Below are 21,325 nucleotides of genomic sequence, written 5' to 3'. Positions count from 1 at the left end.
ATTTGTCTGATTTTATGATAGAATCCCATTTTTCCCCTACAATATAAAACAATAAATAACTCACTAGAAAACTAAGATTCACTTACCAGAAAATTGTTTTCCCTTATACTGAGCTAGGAATATCTATTTCATTAAGAAGGGCCACACCTATAGAAAAAAAAATCAAATTTTGAAATCTTTCTGAGAAACTCACCTTGCCTTTTTGGTTCAAGGGTTCAATGGTTAAGCTGTCAGGGCCAATATCTACAATATTGCCCATTTGAAATCCATCTGTAGGGTGTGGTGCCCAAACGGGCTTTCCATCCTCCATTTTTGAAGGGAGTATCTATTTTCTGTTTGAAAGGAACAAATAAAACAACATGAATAACTTTGGAAATAAAAATAAGTACTTTTTTAGAAAGCTAACATGTGAATTGCAATTCATAGAAACACATGTCTGACCCTATCACAGGTAAACCCCACCCCCTTTCATCTTGTGGCTGCACCCTGACCCTTTTTACCCACCTTTAGATAAGGACCAAGCAGAGGCTACTCAACCCTTAAGTAACACCTGCTCTGCTACTGCCTTCCTTCAATTGTGATTGTAGTGGAGTACTGCACTTTGAGCAGTACAGAAACCGAAACAGCCATAATGTTCACTTATTGCCCCAGGGTAATTTATAACAACACTTCCTTTTACTCGCTGAAGTATTCTGGATAGCACAATAAACAGTTGTCCTAGGAATAGATGTTATTGTGTGGAGTTAGCTAAGAGTTTAACAAAAGTCATTGTAGACCTAAAGGGATAAAAATGAGACGTGTGAAAGATTATCTCCTCTGGGAAAATTTCCCTGACAATCTGAAACTACAAGGATGCCTCACCCATGTTGCCCCCTATGGTATCTTCACGTACCACTCAGCATACTGTTTTTGTTTTTCTTTTTTTACTGAGGTAAAACTTATATACAGTGAAATGTACAAATCCCATGTATACACGTTGGTGAGCTTCGACAACTAGATATACCCATCTAACAAACACTGCCATCAATATATAGAACATTTCCATATAGAACTGAAAGTTCCCTTATGCCTCCTCTGGTCAAACCCTAACCCCCATAGGCATCTACTGTTCTGGTTTCTCTCATCACAGATCACTTTTTATCTTTTCTTGAACTTCACATAAATGAAATCTTACCGCTTTTGCATATGGCTTATTTGATTCAACAAAATATTCTTGATAGTCAACCATGTTGTTGTATATACTAGCCCACTGACTGATTATACCACAATTGTTTACCTGTTGTCCTACTGATGGACATTGGGATCGTTTCCAGTTTTTGCCTATTGTGAATTCTAATGTAATTTTTCAAGTCTTCTTCTAAAGCCTCTATGCTTAGCAATCTCATATCTAATATGAGCAATCTCATATCTTTGCAATTCTGTCCTTTGAGAATATGCCAAGGGGTTCATGACATGTAAGACATTTAATTTTAATGAGCTTGGATTCTAGGAGACTAATGGGTAATCACAAATTGGCTAGTGAGTGATCCTAGATGTTCTGGTTTCATCATCTCAGTGGGAACTTATTTTTCATTACTTATCTATACTTAAAGAAAAATTGATACATGTGCCATAAACTCTCCTCTTTTGTGGCATTCTCAAATCTGGGATTTCCCCTGTGGATGTTGTCAAGTCTATTTTCTTATGAAAGTCAAGGATGTATAGTATGTAGTTCAATCAAAAAGCTAGTAACAGGGGCGCCTGGGTGGCGCAGTCGGTTAAGCGTCCGACTTCAGCCAGGTCACGATCTCGCGGTCCGTGAGTTTGAGCCCCGCGTCAGGCTCTGGGCTGATGGCTCGGAGCCTGGAGCCTGTTTCCGATTCTGTGTCTCCCTCTCTCTCTGCCCCTCCCCCGTTCATGCTCTGTCTCTCTCTGTCCCAAAAATAAATAAAAAATGTTGAAAAAAAATAAAAAATAAATAAAAAAAAATAAAAAAATAAAAAAAATAAAAAAAAGCTAGTAACAACTGGCATGTTTGCAATGTACTTGTTGGTTAATGTCTTCAATAGTGAGATGTGCTTTTCCCCATGCAGCAAAGGCTACTAGGATTATGGGTATTCCAAGTTAAGAAATTAAATGAAGATTCTCCACAGAAGTCAATCAGTAACATTGAGCAGACTTACATTACCACACCTTACATCTACACACTTTACCTAAAGAATCATATGTAGTCCCATGGCTTTAAGTACCATCTTTAGGTGAGTGATGCCCAAATTTATTGCTCTAGCCCAGAACACCAGTGAACTGAGTCCCCAGATTTTATGCGTCTAGTGGACATCTCCTCCTCACAAATATACCTAAAAGATGTAACATGATTATATTATTACTCTGTCCCACCACCCCAGCCTGTTCTTATCAGTTAAGGCACCAACAACACTCAGTTCAAATCAAACATGGGGTCATCCTCAATTCATCTAGCTCCTTGCAAATCCGTATCACTCCTCTAAACCTATCAAGTCTACCTCCAACAGGTATCTTATTTTTACCCACTTCTCTGTTTCACCTCTGCCATCCTAGTCAAAACCATCATGGCCTTTTACTAGGACTTCTGTAATTAACTTAGCTTCCCACTGCTACTCTTGCCAATGTGCACAGATCACCAGAAATCCAACTGAAAGGTAAATCTGACCATGTCATTCCTGCTCTATCAGGGCATGAACTAGTCCTCTCTGTGTTCCCAAAGCCCAACACAGAGCAGGCAATTTAATACTCACTGAGTGAATGAATGAATTGTTCACACAATTTGGAAAGAGTAAGAAGATATGGTGAACTAGGAAGAGTTGAAAGGTCTTAAAAACCTAAGCTTGAAATTAAGCTCCACCACTGTCTGACTAGCTCTTAAGCAAGTTACTTAATCTCTCTGATCATTATCTTTATCTTTACCCATAAGTGATATCACTTACCTTACAGAATTGCTATGAGGATTAAGTGACATAAAATTGAGATCACCATTCTCATGATACCCAACAGATACTAGTCACACCTCTCCCCTTATTTTCCCCAATATCCATTGTTTGAAGCTACCAGTAAATTTTGCAAAAATGGTCTTGTGATACTTCTAAATACAGAAGGACATTACAGAATAGTCATGAAATATCATTTAGGAATAATTAAGTATCTGGGGGAAAAAAATCACAGCAAAGCAAAATTCCCAAAGTTCAAAAAAGAATGGCAAATTCCTTTGGACAATTTAAATTGCTTTCCTATTTGAACAATTTGCTACAACTTCCTAATTAAGATAACAGATTTAAAGGCACACATGTAATGTTGCCCCTTCATCCAATACCTAAATCTACAGTAAAGTGATTCTTCAAAAAAAAAAAAAAAAAAAAATCAATCCATAAGGATGGGAAAAAACAAAGAGGGGACAACAGCAACAATATTTGGGAAGTTGAAAATCAAATGGCTGAGAGGCAACTGACTCAGGAAACCTGAAAGGACTGAATCTCAAGTCAGGAATAGGGAAAGACAGAAGACAACCCACATTATACCCCTGAATCTCAAAAGACAGAGAACTATACTGCGAAAATACTTCTAGAACCAAGGGTAAAAAGAGGGGGTCTAACATAAGAAAGACTAGGTGAAAGTTGTTTAAGAAAGAGATTTTCTGGGGGCGCCTGGGTGGCTCAGTCGGTGAAGCGTCCAACTTCGGCTCAGGTCATGATCTCACAGTCCGTGAGTTCGAGCCCCGCGTCAGGCTCTGTACTGACAGCCTGGAGCCTGTTTCAGATTCTGTGTCTCCCTCTCTCTCTCTGACCTTCCCCCGTTCATGCTCTGTCTCTGTCTCAAAAATAAATAAACGTTAAAAATAAATAAATAAATAAATAAATAAACAAACAAACAAACAAACAAATACATAAAAAGAGATTTCTGGAGTGTGTAGGTGGCCCAGTCAGTTAAGCATCCAACTCTTGATATCAGCTCAGGTAATAATTTCACAGTTCATGACTTAGAACCACACATCGGGCTCTGCACTGACAGAGCAAAGCCTGCTTGGGACTCTCTTTCTCTGTCCCTCCCCTGCTTGCTCTCTCTTCTCTCTCCCTCTCTCTCAAAATAAATAATAAATAAGTAATTAAAAAAAAAGAAAAAAGAAAGAGATTTCCTAACACCACCAACACGCACATACTTCACATCACTAGGCAAATGCCTCCCCACTCTCCCATCACTACCCCAAGAGAAGCTTAGATGTTATTCTCTGGAAAAGACCAGGTCTCTGGAAAGAGAAATGCCAGAAAGAATTAATGGTGTACATGTAAAAATTGCCACTTGCTAACAAAAACCCTCTCCTTGACCAAACTTTAGTTAGGCTCTTCTGAGCCTGCTTCCTGATGAGGCCATGTAACTAGGCCTTCCATGTCTGTACTATCCTTGTTGGGCCTACATCGGCCAGTTTTAGCAAGAATCCTGATAAGCTACTTTGGAGAAATTTCCCCTCCCTTGATATCTGATTAAGTTTTTCATCCCCTACCTTTGATATATAAATCCTTAAACTGCCTTCAAGAATCCCTTATCCTTGTTGTTTTCTCTTACTTTGCTTTTGTTCACTGACCCTCTCAATCTGCTCATTGGCTATAATCCCCAGCTGCCTTTTCTGTCCTCCAAGTTGAGCCTGATCTCTCTCCCCTATTTTAACATCCCTTGTTATAAACTGTGTCTGTTATGGACTGAATTTTGTCATTCTCGCCTCAATTCATATTTTTTAATATGTGAACACTAATTCGTAATACGACTATATCTGGAGATAGGGCTTTTAGGAGGTAATCAGGTTAATGACATTACAAGGGTGAGATCCTGATCCAATAGGACTGGTGGTCTTATAAAAAGAGGAAAAGAGATCTCAGATCCCGCTCCCCAACCAAGGGCCATGTGAGTGCACAGCAAAATGGTGGCCATCTGAAAGCCAGAAAGACAATCCTCACTAGAACCCAACCATGGTGGCATCCTGATCTCAGACTTCCAGCCTCCAGAGCTGTGAAAAAATAAATTTCTATTATATAAGACATCCAATCTATAACATTCTGTTATGGCAGACCAAATAGACTAATACACTCCTACTACAATAATCCTGAATAATCTTCTCATTTTAGCAAGTGTCAACATAATTTTCCTTTAATAGCATAACACTAGAAATGAATATTCACTAGAAGGTATAAAATATAAAGTTGAGGCAATTTTACAGAAAGCCAAGAAAAAAAGAGATAAAAAGTGGGGGGGGGGGGAGAAGAAAAAGAAGAGATACGAAAATGAAACACGTAAAATTATTAAGCATCAAAATACCAGGAACAACAGACATCCTGCCCACCCCCCTCAAAAAATAGAAGGGAGAAAACTAAAATGTTGAAAGAAAATTCACCAGAACTGAAAGACATGATTTCCTAGCGTCTAGCCAAAATGTCCATTAAGTCCTCAATACAATAACTGGGAACACACACACACACACACACACACACACAAAGACACTATGTCCAATTTCAGACCACCAGAAATAAAGAGAAGATGCTACACACATCTAGAGAAATCAGAGAAAAAAGAAGGGAAAAAACATGGGTCATGTCCAAAGGATCATGAATCAAAATGGCTTCAGCAACACTGAAGCAGGAAGTCAACGAAGCAATGCCTATAAAATTCTGAAGGAAAATTATTTCCAACTTAGAGCCCTGTACTTAGGCAAAATACTGGCCCAAACTGGAGCAGTATAACCCAAGAGGCAGCCACATTGAGCACTGTCATCAAAGACATCCACTGACCTTGGACCACATGAAGCTAGCCCAGATTCTTATCTGAACTTGTCTTATTCTAACTCTGTACTGATGATGTACTTGTGCCTGGAGAAACTGTGGACAACTCATACCCTCCCCTATTAAATATCTTCTACTTACTATTCTAATATTCTCTTAGAATAAACCTTTTTTTTAATAAGGTTTCACTTAATTGGGGTGTCTGAGTAGCTCAGTCGGTTAATGATCTGTCTCTGATTTCAGCTCAGGTCATGATCTCATGGTTTGTGAGTATGAGCCTCAACTCAGTGGGGAGCCTGCTTGGGATTCTCTCTAGCCTTTTTTCTGCCCCTCCCCCACTTGTACACTTGCCCACACATGCTCCCTCTCTCTCTCAAACATAAATAAAGGTTTCACTTAATTGTTTTTAGAATCCTAAATACTTACAACAAATTCCTTCAGTAATGAAGTCTTACTTTTCATCCCACAACAGAAGACAAAATTCTTTTAGACATGTTACTTACTATTTACTCCCAGAAAATCATTCAGAAAAAAAACCCATGCAATCAATATTCATACTTATTAAGGCATGTCTGCTTATGAAGAATACTTAAAAAGACATTGAAAAAAATGTTTTTAAAGACATCCCAATTCCCAGTGCTATTATACTAGAAACCTTAAACACATTAAAGCCTGACTATATATGCATTACCCCTGGAGTTAGGTCAGCAAATTTAAAATTCTTGAAATTCCTTATGTTTTTCGGGAAAAGAATGGAAACGTTCTACAATATGCATCAACCAAAAATTATCTCGTTTTTTATACTTAATTGACAACTGAAATTTTTTAAGTAAGCACTACAGTGATCTACAGAAGTACAGCTGACCCTTGAACAACATGGGTTTAAACTGCATGGGTCCACTTACATGTGGATTTTCAATAAATACATTGGAAAATTTTTTGGAGATTTGTAACAATTTGAAAAACCTCACAAACCACATAGCCTAGAAATGTTGAAAAATTAAGAAAAAGGTATATCATGAATGTACAAAATATAGATACTAGTCTCATAAAATTTATATATGTATTTGCCTAATTTATCATTTGCTACCATAAAATATATATAAATTTTAAAAGTTGTAATTTATCAAAATTTACACACAGACCATACATGACACCATTCACAGTTGACAGAACCATAAAAAAATAAAAGATACAGTATTGAATCCAGTATTAGTACTGAATACCTAAAATTCAATTAGTACTAAATACCTAAAATTAACTGTAGTGCACATTGTACTACTGTAATAATTTCATAGCCACCTCCTCTTGCTACTGCAATAAGCTCAAGTGTTGTGAGTACTGGCTTAAAATACCATGTGACAATCATCTCTGAGTGAACAGTTCATCTCTCCAGTATACTGTGCATCACAGTAAAAAGCTATCTCTTGCAGTTCTCACTACCAATAAAGTTTTGGGAGAGTCAAAAGTTATATGCAGGAGTGCCTGGGTGGCTCAGTTGGTTAGGTGTCCAACTTGATTTCAGCCCAGGTCATAATCTCAGTTTCATGAGTTCGAACCCCATGCCAGGCTCTGCGCCGCCCTTGCAGAGTCTGCTTGGGATTCTCTCTCTCTCTCTGCCCCTCCCCTGCTTATGTTCTCTCTGTCTCTCCCAAAATAAATAAATAAAACTTTAAAAATTATTTTAAAAAAAAGTTAGGGGCACCTGGGTGCCAAGTTCAGCTCAGGTCATGATCTCACAGCTCGTGAGTTGGAGCCCCGTGTCGGGCTCTGTGCTGACACCTTGGAGTCTGGAGCCTGCTTTGGACTGTGTCTCCCTCTCTCTCTTCCCCTCCCCAGCACATACTCTGTCTCTATCTCAAAAATAAATAACCATTAAAAAAAAAAGTTATATGCAGATTTCCAACTGTGGCAGGTGGTCAGCACCCTTAACCCCAAGTTTTTCAAGGGTCAACTGTAATCTGTAGAAGCACTAAGTAATCCATAGAAGGCAATCAGTACCCTTTCAGAGGTTATTAGCTAACTTTTCGTTTATTCTTTGTTTAAAGGTAAGAAGCATATCACCAGAAAGCTCCCTGGGGAGCAAATGTATTAAAGGCTAGAGTGACAAATAATACACATCCATATTCTTCCTTCTTGACAACTCTAGTGATAATCCCAATATAACAATCCTGGGCCATAAACAGAACCGGTAGGCCCATACCACAAACTATGAGTCATCACCTACTCCTTTACATTCAAAGATTACACTTTAAATATAGCCATGATACATAACAGTGCCTTATATTTTACTGTCTGGGGTATTAGGAACTGAGTACTAGCTAAAGGTAATTTACAGTTGTGCTAAAAGAACAAGATATCAAAAAGGAAGAAAGGAGCATTAAACAGAATATGCAGAATCCTTTTAAGTTTGCCTTCTACATTAACTTATTCCATTAATTACTTACTTAGCCTCCTATTATGTACTACATAGTTCCAGGTGCTGGAGCTATAATGGCGAGCAAAAGGACACAATCTGGCCTCATGTTGCTTTTTAATAGGAAAATAACCACCTGAATAAACCAGTAAACAAAACTGGCAAAAATCCCTGCCCTCCAGGATCTTATATCCCAGTTGGGGGTAAGAGAGTGGCATAGATGTATCAAATTTGCCTTTTAAAAAGACTACTCTTTCATCTGGCCAGGCCCTGGGCTTGCTAATGAAAATAATGTTATGTGTACCTTTGGCACACAAGCTTTAAACTGGCAGCTACTCTAATCTGTATCAGTCTATCCTGAAGGCTATTAGCTTCTCAGGTGTGCAGATACTGTGAACACTGAGCACCAGGTAACAGTTGGCCATGGCTGGTGCATTCTGTGTGTACCTAGAACAATCTTTCACTGCCCATATCAGTTCCATTACGAACGTCTGTACAATGAAATTCTCAAAAACATTTCAGTAGGGTTCCCTCTAGTTAGTAAGTTACCTTTGAAAAGGTCTTCCTAGAAAACATTTCCAAGTCAATCTTGTTCTGCTAGTTGTACAAAATACAGGAATTATTTAATTGCTGTAATACTGGATTATGCATCATTAAACATTAGTACTGAAATTTATTGCTATTATCTTGGTTTTATCAACAACATTCATTAACAATGGGGAGAAAAAACCTACCACAAAGTCCAAACTCATGACAAAAAAGTAAGAAATTATCTCAAGATAACAATATCTAAAAACTACTTCAATTTAATTAATATATTCACTCACTTATTTTTTCAATGAATATTTACCAAGCACCTCTTACATGCCAGTCACTGTTACAGGTTTAGATATCTATGAGAAAATAAGAACTCCAACGTTTCTCAATCTACAACATTATAAGAAAGACAAGAAATGTCTAGGTCAGCTATGACACTCTGGTTTTAACAGTAGTAGGTCCAACTGATCCTGTGATCAGTCCTGATGACTGACCATCTTTACCAAAGTTATACTGTAATTCCAAATATAGCCTCAGAAAGCTTAATATACTGATTAATATTTAAAGCTAAGTCTATTACCACTTGATTCCTAGACATAGGTTTAAACACCAAAGGTAACTTCAGCTTAACTAGTATAGCTAAGATTAACTTGCAACAAAAAAAGAGGGTTAAAAAAAATTAAAAGCAGGGGTGCCTGGGTGGCTTGGTCAGTTAAGCATCTGACTTTGGCTCAAGGTCATGATCTCATGGTTCACGGGTTTGAGCCCTGCATTGGCTCTGTGCTGACAGCTCAGAGACTGGAGCCTGATTTGGATTCTGTGTCTCCCTCTCTCTCTGCCCCTCCCCCATTCATGCTCTGTCTCTCTTTCTAAAAAACTAAACATTAAAAAAATTAAAAGCAAATATTGATAAATTCATATCATTATTAAATATTTAAAATATTTATAAAATGGTTTGAAAACTGATACCATCTGGCAAATTACTCCAAATGCATATTACTATAATTATGAGAGTTGGTTATATGATTTTCTTTCAGATTTTCAGAGAAGAAATCATAAACTATACTTCAGCTACAAACTCTTACCTAAATTACTATCACAAAACAAATTTGAATTAGCCATAATTTAAACAATATATGTAGATAATCTATACTAAAATAACCTAGCCAAAATGTAGACCATTCTAGAGAAAGCCCTTGTATTCTTCAGAGACTCAATATCTCAGTTTATTTCAGAAGCTCAAAATTTCTCTTACAGATGGTAAAATACCTAAATAGCAAGATATTAATTTATCCCAGGTGATTTAGATTTTTCATACCCCGTGACTAATCTTGTCTATTGTCCAGTGATTACATCCAGAACTTACCTGGTTTTGTACTTAGTGCTAGATTTAAAAGTTATTTCTTAAAAGTTTGTTGGTCTTTCAAAAAGGAGTTTGTAAAAGATTAAAGACTTTAATTCATTTTCTCCACCACAGGATAATGTTGATCTCCTATTAAGTGGTTAATGAAATTTTAACTTGGTCTTCAACCAAAATGAAAGAAAGGCCTTTTCTTCCTGAAGGATCCTCCTGTGTTTAAAATGGCCCCATTCTGCTCAAATTGAAATATTCTACAGTTTAAATCCCAGGCCTTGACACAATATTACTTAGATTTTTCAGAAACTAACAGATCTATATGTAGGCAAACCACAACCTGGATGGTACACTATTAACCAAGGTAATAAGAAGCCTGAACAATCCTGTCTTTTAAATACATCATTGACACTGTGAGCATCTTAACTCTCCTAAAATGTGCATAATAGAAGTTGATTTTCACCTACAAGCAGCAAGGTCATTTTAAGAGCAGACACTGAATCTGGGACACCTGGGTGGCTCAGCTGGTTAGGCATCTGACTCTTGATTTCAGCTCAGGTCATGGTCTCACATTCGTGGGTTCAGCCACACATCCAGCTCTGTGTTGACAGCACAGAACCTGCTTGGGATTCTCTCTCTCCCTCTCTCTTTGCCCCTCCACCATGTGTGTGCGTGCAAACGCAAGCGCGCTCTCTCTCTCTCTCAAAATAAATAAACTTAAAAAAAAAAAAAAAAAAAGAGCTGACCCCAAGTCCAATCTAATGCAGGCCACACAGTTCTCCTGAGACAGGAATTCATTCAATAAAAAAAAAAAACTCAAATGCTATGACCAGGAGGAATAAACTCTGAGAGACACACAAATTAAAAAGGAAGAGTAGAAGGTGTTATTCTGTTATAATTTCTATCACTCATAAATGAGATAATAAAACCTAGGATATTCAATAAAGTTTTCATACAATCCATAACACTAAGTTTTTTTTTAACATTACTAACTTGGGTTGTGTGTGCATGGGTATAGCACACGAAAACAGGAACCGAAGACAATTTTCTTCTCATAGCTGGTATGGAATTCAATTCAGTTAGCCAAGGGAAGCAAAATTACTATAATGTTTCACCGACTATTCACTATTCAGCAGACATTACACTACTATAATATGTTATCTCATTTAGTTTTTACAGCTCTGGGAGGCAGCTACCATCCCCATTTGGAAACTGAGGTTTGGCAGTTTAGGCAAATTGCCCCAACAAAGACAATTAAGAAATGAGTATAGAGAGAAGATGAGAATCCTGTGTGACCCCAAGTCCAAACTTGTAATCATTGCACTACATAGCTCTGCCTAATCAAGCTTCTTGTCTGCACCACTGGTTTATATTTGTCACTAGATCTAGAAAAAGACCTGGTTGTATAATGTTATGTTGTCCTAACCTATTTTTTAATGGCATAAGAAACAAACATAATTTAAAAGATATGTAAAGACTTCATGAAAAATCTTATTACTTCTTTCATAAACACTAAAATGTTCATTATTCCTTACTTGTAATTTGGATTTGGATTTAAATTCTTTAATGTGTAGACTACAAGAAGTTCTTTTATTTCCTTCACACAAGAAATTCTTGGCTTGAGTGGTCTGTGCTAAAAGGTAAACATGATGATATGAGTACTTTTGTCTTCCAGTTAACTCTGTATTTAAATAACTAGCTGAGGGGGCGCCTGGGTGGCTCAGTCGGTTAAGCATCTGACTTGATTTTGGCTCATGTCTTGATCTCATAATTCATGAGATCAAGCCCCACAATTGGCAGATTTTCAACAGGGCATACATTTTGTCTTTAACTTCTAATTAGTCATAGAATAAATACTGCAAACTCCTCCAGACACTTGGGTTTTGTTTTTTTTTTTTTTTTTTAAAAAGCAAGTGTAATAGAATCAACAAGTTTTTTTTTTTACAAAATTAGTCCTCAACCATATGACCTAGGATTAATGGGTAGAAGCCTTAGAGTCAACCATATGTTAATAATATTTTCTAACCTCTGCAGATAACAGTAATTTCACTAACTTTGAAAGAACAAACTGAAAAATATTAATGGACTTTAGGGAACAATTTTTCTTTCTCAACTACCAACCACCAGCAGAACAGGTAACCATCACAACAGTGAAATGTTAAGTCTCTGACAAATCCATTCTGAAAGAGCTCCTATAGAAAATACTGAGTGATTCACTTCATTTCAGTTCTTCTCACTTTTATAATTAGAAGAACTATACCTATCTTGTGACTGTAAATATTAACTATTTGAAGTAGCAACAGAACGATGAGACTGCATAAGTACTTTAACAATATGCCTTTATACAAAATGTAATCTCTTCAGCACATAATGTCACATACTTATAGGGAACTGTTTGGAGAGAATAAAATCTCAAGGAGACTTTGCACCATGAAGTAATATTATTACAAATACATTCTGCAAGGATTTACTGAATTCCTATTATGTGCAAGGCACAGCCTCAGAAAAAATAAATATATTTCTCATCCTAAACAAAAAACAAAAGCACATCTTTTTCCTACAAAACAGAAACACATGTAGAAATATAAACCTAAAAATTCCTAAAATAACGAAGTTATCTCCCATTGTCATTAAAAGAATTCAAACATTATCTCTGGTGGGGGGGGGGGGCGGTGGTGGAAGGAAATAACTAAGTGATAATATCCCAGGTACTCAAACATCTTGGGGAGAGGGGACAGTCAGGAAATAAGTGCCGTACAATGTCTCTATAAAAACTGTAAAGTGGGCCAAGTTAGTTTAAACCACCTTCTCCTTCCTTATCTTTTCTCCATCTGAAGAACACTAACTTAGGCCCAAAAACCAGGCAAAAATCAAGACATAAGGTCCCTGAGATGAAGATTCAAACTCCAAACTTTCCTTTTTTTTTCTAATTTTTTTAATGTTTTTATTTATTTTTGAGACAGAGACAGAGCGCGAGTGGGGGAGGGGCAGAGAGAGGGGGAGACACAGAATCCGAAACAGTCTCCAGGCTCTGAGCTGTCAGCACAGAGCCCGACGCGGGGCTCGAACTCACAGACCGTGAGATCATGACCTGAGCTGAAGTCGGACGCTCAACCGACTGAGCCACTCAGGCGCCCCCAAACTTTCCTTTTTAGTTAAGTAAATTAGGGAGGAAAAAAGCAAAACAAATATTTTCTTGCTTTATAAAGAAGTCTAAATTTGCTTGCATTATTAATTCCCTAGGACTAATACTTTTTTAAAATGTTAATTTGAGGGGCGCCTGGGTGGCTCAGTCGGTTAAGCAACCAACTTCGGATAAGGTCGTGATCTTGCAGTTTGTGAGTTCTTGCAGTTTGTGACATTTAGCTATGTCATCATGGAAGTTTAGAGCATCCATTACGAAAGATCCTTTAAGCTTGCAGCTTAGAGGGAGAAATAAAGAGGGGTGTAAAATGATCAGGAATCTGAAAGACAGTTCTGGATGGTAAAAACACTTGCTATACCTTTAAAATACTGAAGAAAAGTAACTTTCAAGCTGGAATTCAGTGTGTGTGTGTGTGTGTGTGTGTGTGTGTGTGTGTGTGTGTGTGTGTTTAGTCTGTCATTTAAGTCTGAAGGTAGAATAAAGACCTTTTTTTTTGACATGAAAAGACTTCATTATTCTATACCCAGGAGAGAGCAGTGAGGAAAGCCCTAGAATGACGGCCAGGCAGCAAGTTTACAGAGCAACCATGTAAGGAGGGGCAAGGGTAGAGGGAAGGGCAGGACCGTGTTGTAGGTTATAAAAGCCTTTTAAAATAGTCTATTTGGCTTTTTAAAAAGCCTGCTCTTTTATCACTTCAATAAAAAATGTAATATGAAAGTGCATCTTTATGAAGCACTGTTAGTATTGAATGGGGCTTATGAGAAGATTGTGATTAATACTACTTTAATGTGAAAAATTAAACTGAAGGAAAAAAGCAGGCTCAAACCAAGAGTGTGAAGAAATTCTTCCTTCATGAAGAGTACTCAGTAATTCTAACGGATTCTATTCTAGGATGGTAATTCTTGTGAACTGAGACTAAATTGTAGCTGAGCTGAATTTTAATTGTTGAATAATCACTGTGTAATTAAGTCCAGAAAATGAATGAGATTATAAAAATAGTAACTGAGTACTTAAATTACTCTGACTTGAAGTTTCTGGACTCAATTGACCTTAATAACTAAGGACTTTATAAAGTCGATACTGTTAAAATTCAAGATTGGATTTTAGTGTAGGTGGAAAGTAGCAGCTTTAAAGGAAACCATTCACAGCTGCGTTGGTGGTTTAGGCGTGAAGGCAAAATGCCCAAAGTGTGGTTGCAGAGAGGGTTTTCATTGTGAGATCTACTTAAAAAAACAAAACAGTTTGCTTATTTTAAACTCTGTTTAGGGAAACTGCAGCCCTTTAACCCTGTAAATACCAGTCCTTTGAGATATTGTCATGCTTTATGAGTTAGGAAGATGTGTGAAGCTTTGGATCCAGTCATCACTATTTTACATTTAAGAGTGATTAATTTTGTTTTTGAAAAGTTTACTATTTGATGACTTTCTTATGTGCCTTGACAAAACCACTGTAGTTTCATAAAACACTTTTTATGAAGGATCATAATAACACATAAATTGTGTTTGTCTCAAGTCTTGCTGTGAAAATCAAAAGTCCAGACAGATTTTTCTAACTCAGAAATCCCCATAATGGTGTTTATTTGGCTACTTACAAATCTTTTTATCAATATCTACTTGGACAAAAATCTACCTCTCACCTAAACTTTGCCAACTCTTAGGTAAAACTTTGTGTTTTTATCCATGTTTAGAGAATCTATTGTGTTATTCTTTTTCCTTAGTTTTATTTATCCGACACATTTGTGTGAAATGCTAAGTTGAATGGCCAGCAATGAACAGATCTGATTTGAGGTATATGTACAGTCCAACAGATTATAACAATCAGAAAAATCTAGTTGCTGAACAATAACCTTAAAAGATGATTGCCATATTGAATTTGTTATGTAGTGGATTTATGAGACAGTCTCAAATAATCATGAAATTAATAACCAGTTAACAATCTTTACAGACAAGGGATTAAATTTCTCATACAGTAGGGGCGCCTGGGTGGCGCAGTCGGTTAAGCGTCCGACTTCAGCCAGGTCACAATCTCGCGGTCCGTGAGTTCGAGCCCCGCGTCAGGCTCTGGGCTGATGGCTCAGAGCCTGGAGCCTGTTTCCGATTCTGTGTCTCCCTCTCTCTCTGCCCCTCCCCCGTTCATGCTCTGTCTCTCTCTGTCCCAAAAATTAAAAAAAAAAAAAAAAAAAAGTTGAAAAAAAAAATTAATTTCTCATACAGTATTAATTTTTCTTCTAATTTTGTTTGAAATACCCAGTCAGCTACTAAAACCTACTCTGTTTATTTGTTTATTCATGCATTCAGTTATTATTTGTTGCTGTTTGGTATCTATCCCATTCTGCCATTCATTCTCTCTGATACTGCCCTAATTTTGACATGCTGTTTTTTTTCTCTCATCATATTGAATTCTTACATACTGTCTCTTCTACCAGACATCTTTCCAGTTTAATTAGATGGCTGTTCACTGCCTGTGGAATAGAGAATTAGAGTTAAGAACCTTTACACTTTGACATGGATCTGCCTTTCCAGCTTCATCTTCCACCAAGTCTTTTTTTCTTCTTGTCCTTCACAAACTGCCCTCCAGTTTCAGTTTCACATTTTGAAATTTCTGCTTTTGCTACTTTATTTGTCTAGAATGCTACTCCCTAATTCTCTATTTGTTGAAATCCTTGGACTTTTCAGGATCAGCTTACATTGCTTTCTCTAAAACCTAAGTTAAGTCTCCCTGGAGCTGACTTTAGTCAGGCAGCCAAAGTAATCCTGCCTTGATGTTCCCTTATAAGAGTATTTCACTTTGTCACATATTTATGTGGAATACTTTGGCCAGGGAAGAACAAAGATGTTTACCAGTGAGAGAGGGACAGGTTGACAGATCAGGGGAAAAAGCAATGCGAATATAGTAGATATCATCAATGTTTGAAATGTTCAAATTAATATATATTTTTTAATGTTTTTTCTTATTTTTGAGAGAGAAAGACAGAGTGCAAAAGGGGGAGGGGCAGGGAGAGACGGAAACACAGAATCTGAAGCAGGCTCCAAGCTCTGAGCTGTCAGCACAGAGCCCGATGCAGGGCTCAAACCAATTAACCCCTCTTTGTTTCTCCCTCTAAGCTGCAAGCTTAAAGGATCTTTTCGTAATGGATGCTCTAAACTTCCATGATGACATGGCTAACTGTTCACTGCTTGAATTCACTGTGCTACCCACACTGTGAGAACAGATGCAGTCTGGAGGCACAAATCATATAAAGCTCAGGAATGATCTATACTATTTCTACTACTTATTTTAAAATGTGTTCCCCTGTTTTCTGTTTTCTCTTTCAAAAAGTTCTATAATTTTGATGTTGTACCTCTATGAGACTGCTACTCTCACATTCTCCTCTATTATCGATTTATCTCTTTATTCTACTTTTTTTGGAAATGTCCCCACTTGACCTTCTAATTCTTCTGCTGCAAGCTTTATTTCCACAATCACATTTTTTGTTTCCTTCCATTATCTTTGTTTCCTTCTTATTGCTTTTTTTCCCCTACCATTTCTGTTCTCTGCCATGGAAAAGCTTTCCTCAACACATCTAGTTTTCTTTATATCTATATCTATATCTATATAGATAGGTATAGATATATAGTTTTCTTTATATTTCTATATATGTATCAATTTTTTTAATTTAAATTTCAGTTAACATACAGTACAGTATTGGTTTCAGAAGTAGAAGTCAGTAATTCTCCGCTTACATTCAACACCCAGTGCTCATCACAAGTGCCCTCACATCTAGTGTTCCATTCACATTTAGAAGATACTAAGGCTGGCCTAAACTTCTGCATGCGATCCAGACATCACCTCGTACACTTCATTCTAAAGCAACTGGGCAGTATTCAACTTTTTTGTGAGGATGTTCCAACCATTAGCATCTGTTCTCTTCTCTCAAGTTCAGTTTTCCAGAGAACAAGGCCTCTGGTTTCTGGCAATTAAGGACCTGGAGGCCTAACCTCTTCATATATAGCCTTTCAACCAACCCCACTGTTTTCTGCCCTGAGGCTTCACCCTCACCTTTGGTAATAACTGAAACCTCCAAACCCTCCCTAGGCCTTTCAGGGATTCTTCAGTTTGATCATCCCTTCTTGTTGGTTTTCCTCACTGCAAGAACTTAGAATATAGTTTCCTCTGCTTCACTAAGTCAAACATTATTCCTCTATTCAAATTTGCTGAAATCCTTCATCTACTGTTACTTCTTCTAATCTCTTTGCCCGTGCAGATTTATTCTTTCTTTTATTCTTCTATTATCATTTTAGTAAAGTATCAGGAAAGAAAGAAGAGATAAATGTACACAAACAAGGGGCACCTGAATGGCTCAGTCTGTTAAGCATCTGACTCTTGATTTCAGCTCAGGTCATGATCTCACACTTGTGAGATCCAGCCCCACAACGGGCTCCACACTGGGCGTGGAGCCTACGCGTGGAGCCTACTTAAGATTCTCTCCCTCCCTCTCCCGGTGCCCCTCCCCGACTCACACCCCGTCTCTCTCTAAAAAAAAAAACAAAAACAAAAACAAAAAAGTATGCAAACAAGAAATTCAGGTTTAACAAGGGAAAACACTTTTATAGAATAATGCACTGTTATTTTCACCACTGCATGGGGAATACTTAACAAAGCTTGCTAATCTTACAATTTCACATTTGAAATTTTAATCACTCTTTTTTAAAAAGCCCCAATATTATATTAATACAATTATTCCATTCTTAAGAGATTTAACTTAATCTTCTAAAGTTTACCATGAAATGGATTTCAAGTAAGTGAATTATGTTTTCACTGACCTGTATTTTCACTAACTTCCATTATAAAATTGGAAATGTGTTCCCTAAAGGGAAAGAGGTTTAATCCCAGGGTAGAGTAAAATCATTTCAGATCTTTTAAATTTTATAATCATTTTGAGAAGTTTACAAAAATGCTCAAATGTATACAATAAATGAAAAAGCACAATAAAGGAAAATTTTAAGTGCCCCAAACTAGCACAACCATTACAACTGCTCATCATTCTTCACACATTGTACCCACCACATGGTGGCAATCCCCAAAATGGCCTACAACTTTAGTATTTTTGCTTTGTTTCAATATTTTCATATGCTACATTCTAAATAAAGAGTCTTACAGCTGAATAAAAACAGATGTAGAAATATTCAGGAAACTTCAAAGATGCTCTATCACTGAAAAAGGTGGAGAGAAAACACTTATTTTTTGGCATAGTGACAAAAATACATGTTTGGGATCTTAATTTCTATGGCATCAGTTCTTTTGTAACTTTGTAGGAAATACTTACATACTTCAACCTATCTTCTAGAGAATAATAAGAGTTTATTCTGTTAATAAAACACTGATAACCCATATCATTATCCAGGGTACCTCATTAATATCAATAAGGCAAAATCATTTAAAATGTGCTGGACTGGATCAAGCCATGAAATAAAACCATCCTAACCCAAAACTTCAAAACTTAGAATCAAATAAAAACAATGACTAGGGTATCAACTCTTCAGCAGAATATCAGAATTAAACTGTTTTTAAAATATGAACAATCAATGACCCATGTTATTGTGTTCATTTCCAAACACAAAAACAAAGGCAGGGAAAAGTTAAGTGACTCATCCGTGGCCACATAACAAAGAGCACTAAGACAAGGATCCCCTTTGTCCATCCATTTGCTTTCAATTAAATTGTGCCAACCCTTCTATTTTCTTTTAAAAATCTGTTTCTATCAGAGCCCACTAGTAGAAATATTTTGTCACAAGAAAATTGTTTTAATATATATTACTTAATAGTCATTTTTTAGTTCCCAAAAAAGTCAAGTATGTACTGCAATATACATTGCTGAAAGCCATTTAGAAATGGTTAGCAGTTAGTGTAGTTCAAGAGAAATCTTTTTAAATGTTCAACCCAATTGCTTCTGCCTCAAAAGTTTTCAAATAGATTCTTTTAAAAGGTCAGGGTGGCAATTATTTTTTATCAGTTTTACTTACAGAATTAGAATAAAATTTTACTGTAATAACCAATACTGAAGAAGCTATGGCGGGACTTACAACTTTAAGCACTGCTGTGAAAAAAGTAAAGTGGTACTATACTTTTGAAAAGTAACGTGGCTATATACATATATCAAGAATCTTAAGAATGTGTAGACTTTTTGATCCAGGGTTACTTCTGGGCATCTATACTTGAGAAAATAATCAGAAGTTTATAAAAATATTGTCTTTAGTGGTACTTACAAAAAAAGAGGAAGGAAAAGAAAAAGGAGTAGAATATGAAGAAAACAAATGGAAAAAGAAAAAAGAAACTTATAAATAAGCTAAATGCTTAATAAAGGGTAATTAAATTATACAGTACTGTGTAACTCAGCATTTGACGCATCATGACAGGTGTTGTGTTTTTTTTTTTAATGTTAATTTATTTTTGAGAAAGAGAGGGAGAGGGAGAGAGAGCATGACATGAGTGGGGATGGGGCAGAGAGGGACAGAGGATCCAAAGCGGGTCTGACCTGACAGCAGAGAGAGCACTGACAGCAGAAAGCCCTATGTGGGGCTTGAACTCACAAACTGTGAGACCATGACCTGAGCCAAAATCAAGAGCTAGACACTCAACCGACTGAGCCACCCAGGTGCCCCAGAAGAGAATTTAGATTCAGTGAAACCTGGTACTAGATTGAAGAGCCCAGCAAAAACATGAAAGGCATTACCTACTTTGAGATTGGTGACTGAAACTAGTTATCTAGATAGCAAGTGTGCCTACAAACCTCTCAGCATCTTCCCTCAGTTCATCAATTAAACTTTCTCCTAACATACAGAGTAACTTCCATCGTTGTTTTTGGTCAAAGTGTACACTGCATATGAAGGAATAACAAATTGCCTATCTTTTTTCATTTGTTTAATAGCATGGCAAACGCTATTTCTTTAGGTAGCTACTTTCTCTCACCTCCTTCCTCAAGTTCACGCTTGGCAGCCATTCTCAACTACTCCAAGTTCCCCAAGTACTCCAGGATGATCGAATCTCCACACCTGCGCTCAAGGACTTCCTCTGACACCATTATTCCAGACCAAGTTTTGGCAGCACCTCTTTCTGAGGTTTCTTCTGCCCTCAGCCCAATCTCTTCCCACCACTCTTTCTCGCCTTTGTTGTCACTTTATCTCACATACACTCTTCCAACAGAGCACGAGACAATGTTATTACTTATTCCTTATGTTCCTTATGTTATTATGTTACGTTATTCCTTATGTTCTTCTCACTAAGCTAAAGCACCCTAGTGATAGGGATCATACCTGATTCATATATGTGTCCTTAAGTCAAGGACATAAAAAACCTTCTATGAATGTTGCATATACAGAGAGGTTTAGAGTGCACCATGAGATAACTTACAGAAATTTATCTTGAATATTAGAAAAATATTCAACCAGGCATCAGAAGCAAATTTTTAGCCTTATATGTTTATGCCACAAAATACGAGCACAGTTCAACTTTTCTTATATATTTCATTTACCCAATATTTCCTCAAAAGAAAATGGTCAAGGAATTAATATGACATATATCTTAGACAGCCCTCATGCAAAGAATTCCATAACTTATCCTGAGAGCAGAGTAACCTTGATAATAAAATCCATTACCATAGATTCAAAAACTCTAAACAAAATATTAGCAAATCAAATCCAGTAAGAAATAAAATCTATCACAACCATATTTAGTTTATTCAAGGAACACAACTGTAACATTAAAAAAAAAAATCAAATCAATCAAAAGATACTCAAAATTATTATGGATAGCAAAAAATCACAGGAAAAGATGTTTGACATGATAATCATTGGATAAATGCACATTAAAACCACAGTAAGAGGGGTGCCTTCCTGGCTCAGTTGGTAGAGCATGCAACACTTAATCTCAGGGTCATGAGTTCAAGCCCCATGTTGGACGGACAGACAGAAGGAAGGAAGGAAGGAAGGAAGGAAGGAAGGAAGGAAGGAAGGAAGGAAGGAAGGAACACACACAGTAAGATACCATTACACATCCAGTGGAAAAGGTTAAAATTTTAAATACTGGCAATACTAAATGTTACCAAGGATGTAGAA

At 36.9% G+C, this 21,325-nt stretch overlaps 1 protein-coding gene across 7 annotated transcripts in view; it reads right to left on the bottom strand.

The window, feature by feature from the left end:
- Window positions 1-21,325, bottom strand: part of MYO6 (myosin VI) — a 145,610-nt gene that overhangs the window by 85,212 nt on the left and 39,073 nt on the right. For all 7 annotated transcript variants that reach the window (XR_009263076.1, XM_058734515.1, XM_058734516.1 and 4 more), the window contains exon 2: window positions 194-332. Coding sequence is in view for 6 of the 7 variants with exons in the window: in XM_058734515.1 (XP_058590498.1) it covers window positions 194-310 (117 nt within the window). In the remaining variant the exon portion in view is untranslated. The remainder of the gene's footprint in view (window positions 1-193; window positions 333-21,325) is intronic.

This window comes from Neofelis nebulosa, chromosome 6 (assembly GCF_028018385.1).
Source record: "Neofelis nebulosa isolate mNeoNeb1 chromosome 6, mNeoNeb1.pri, whole genome shotgun sequence".
Classification (NCBI taxonomy): domain Eukaryota; kingdom Metazoa; phylum Chordata; class Mammalia; order Carnivora; family Felidae; genus Neofelis; species Neofelis nebulosa.
The sequence above is the reverse complement of the archived record's forward strand: the minus strand, read 5'-3'. Positions and strand labels throughout refer to the sequence as shown.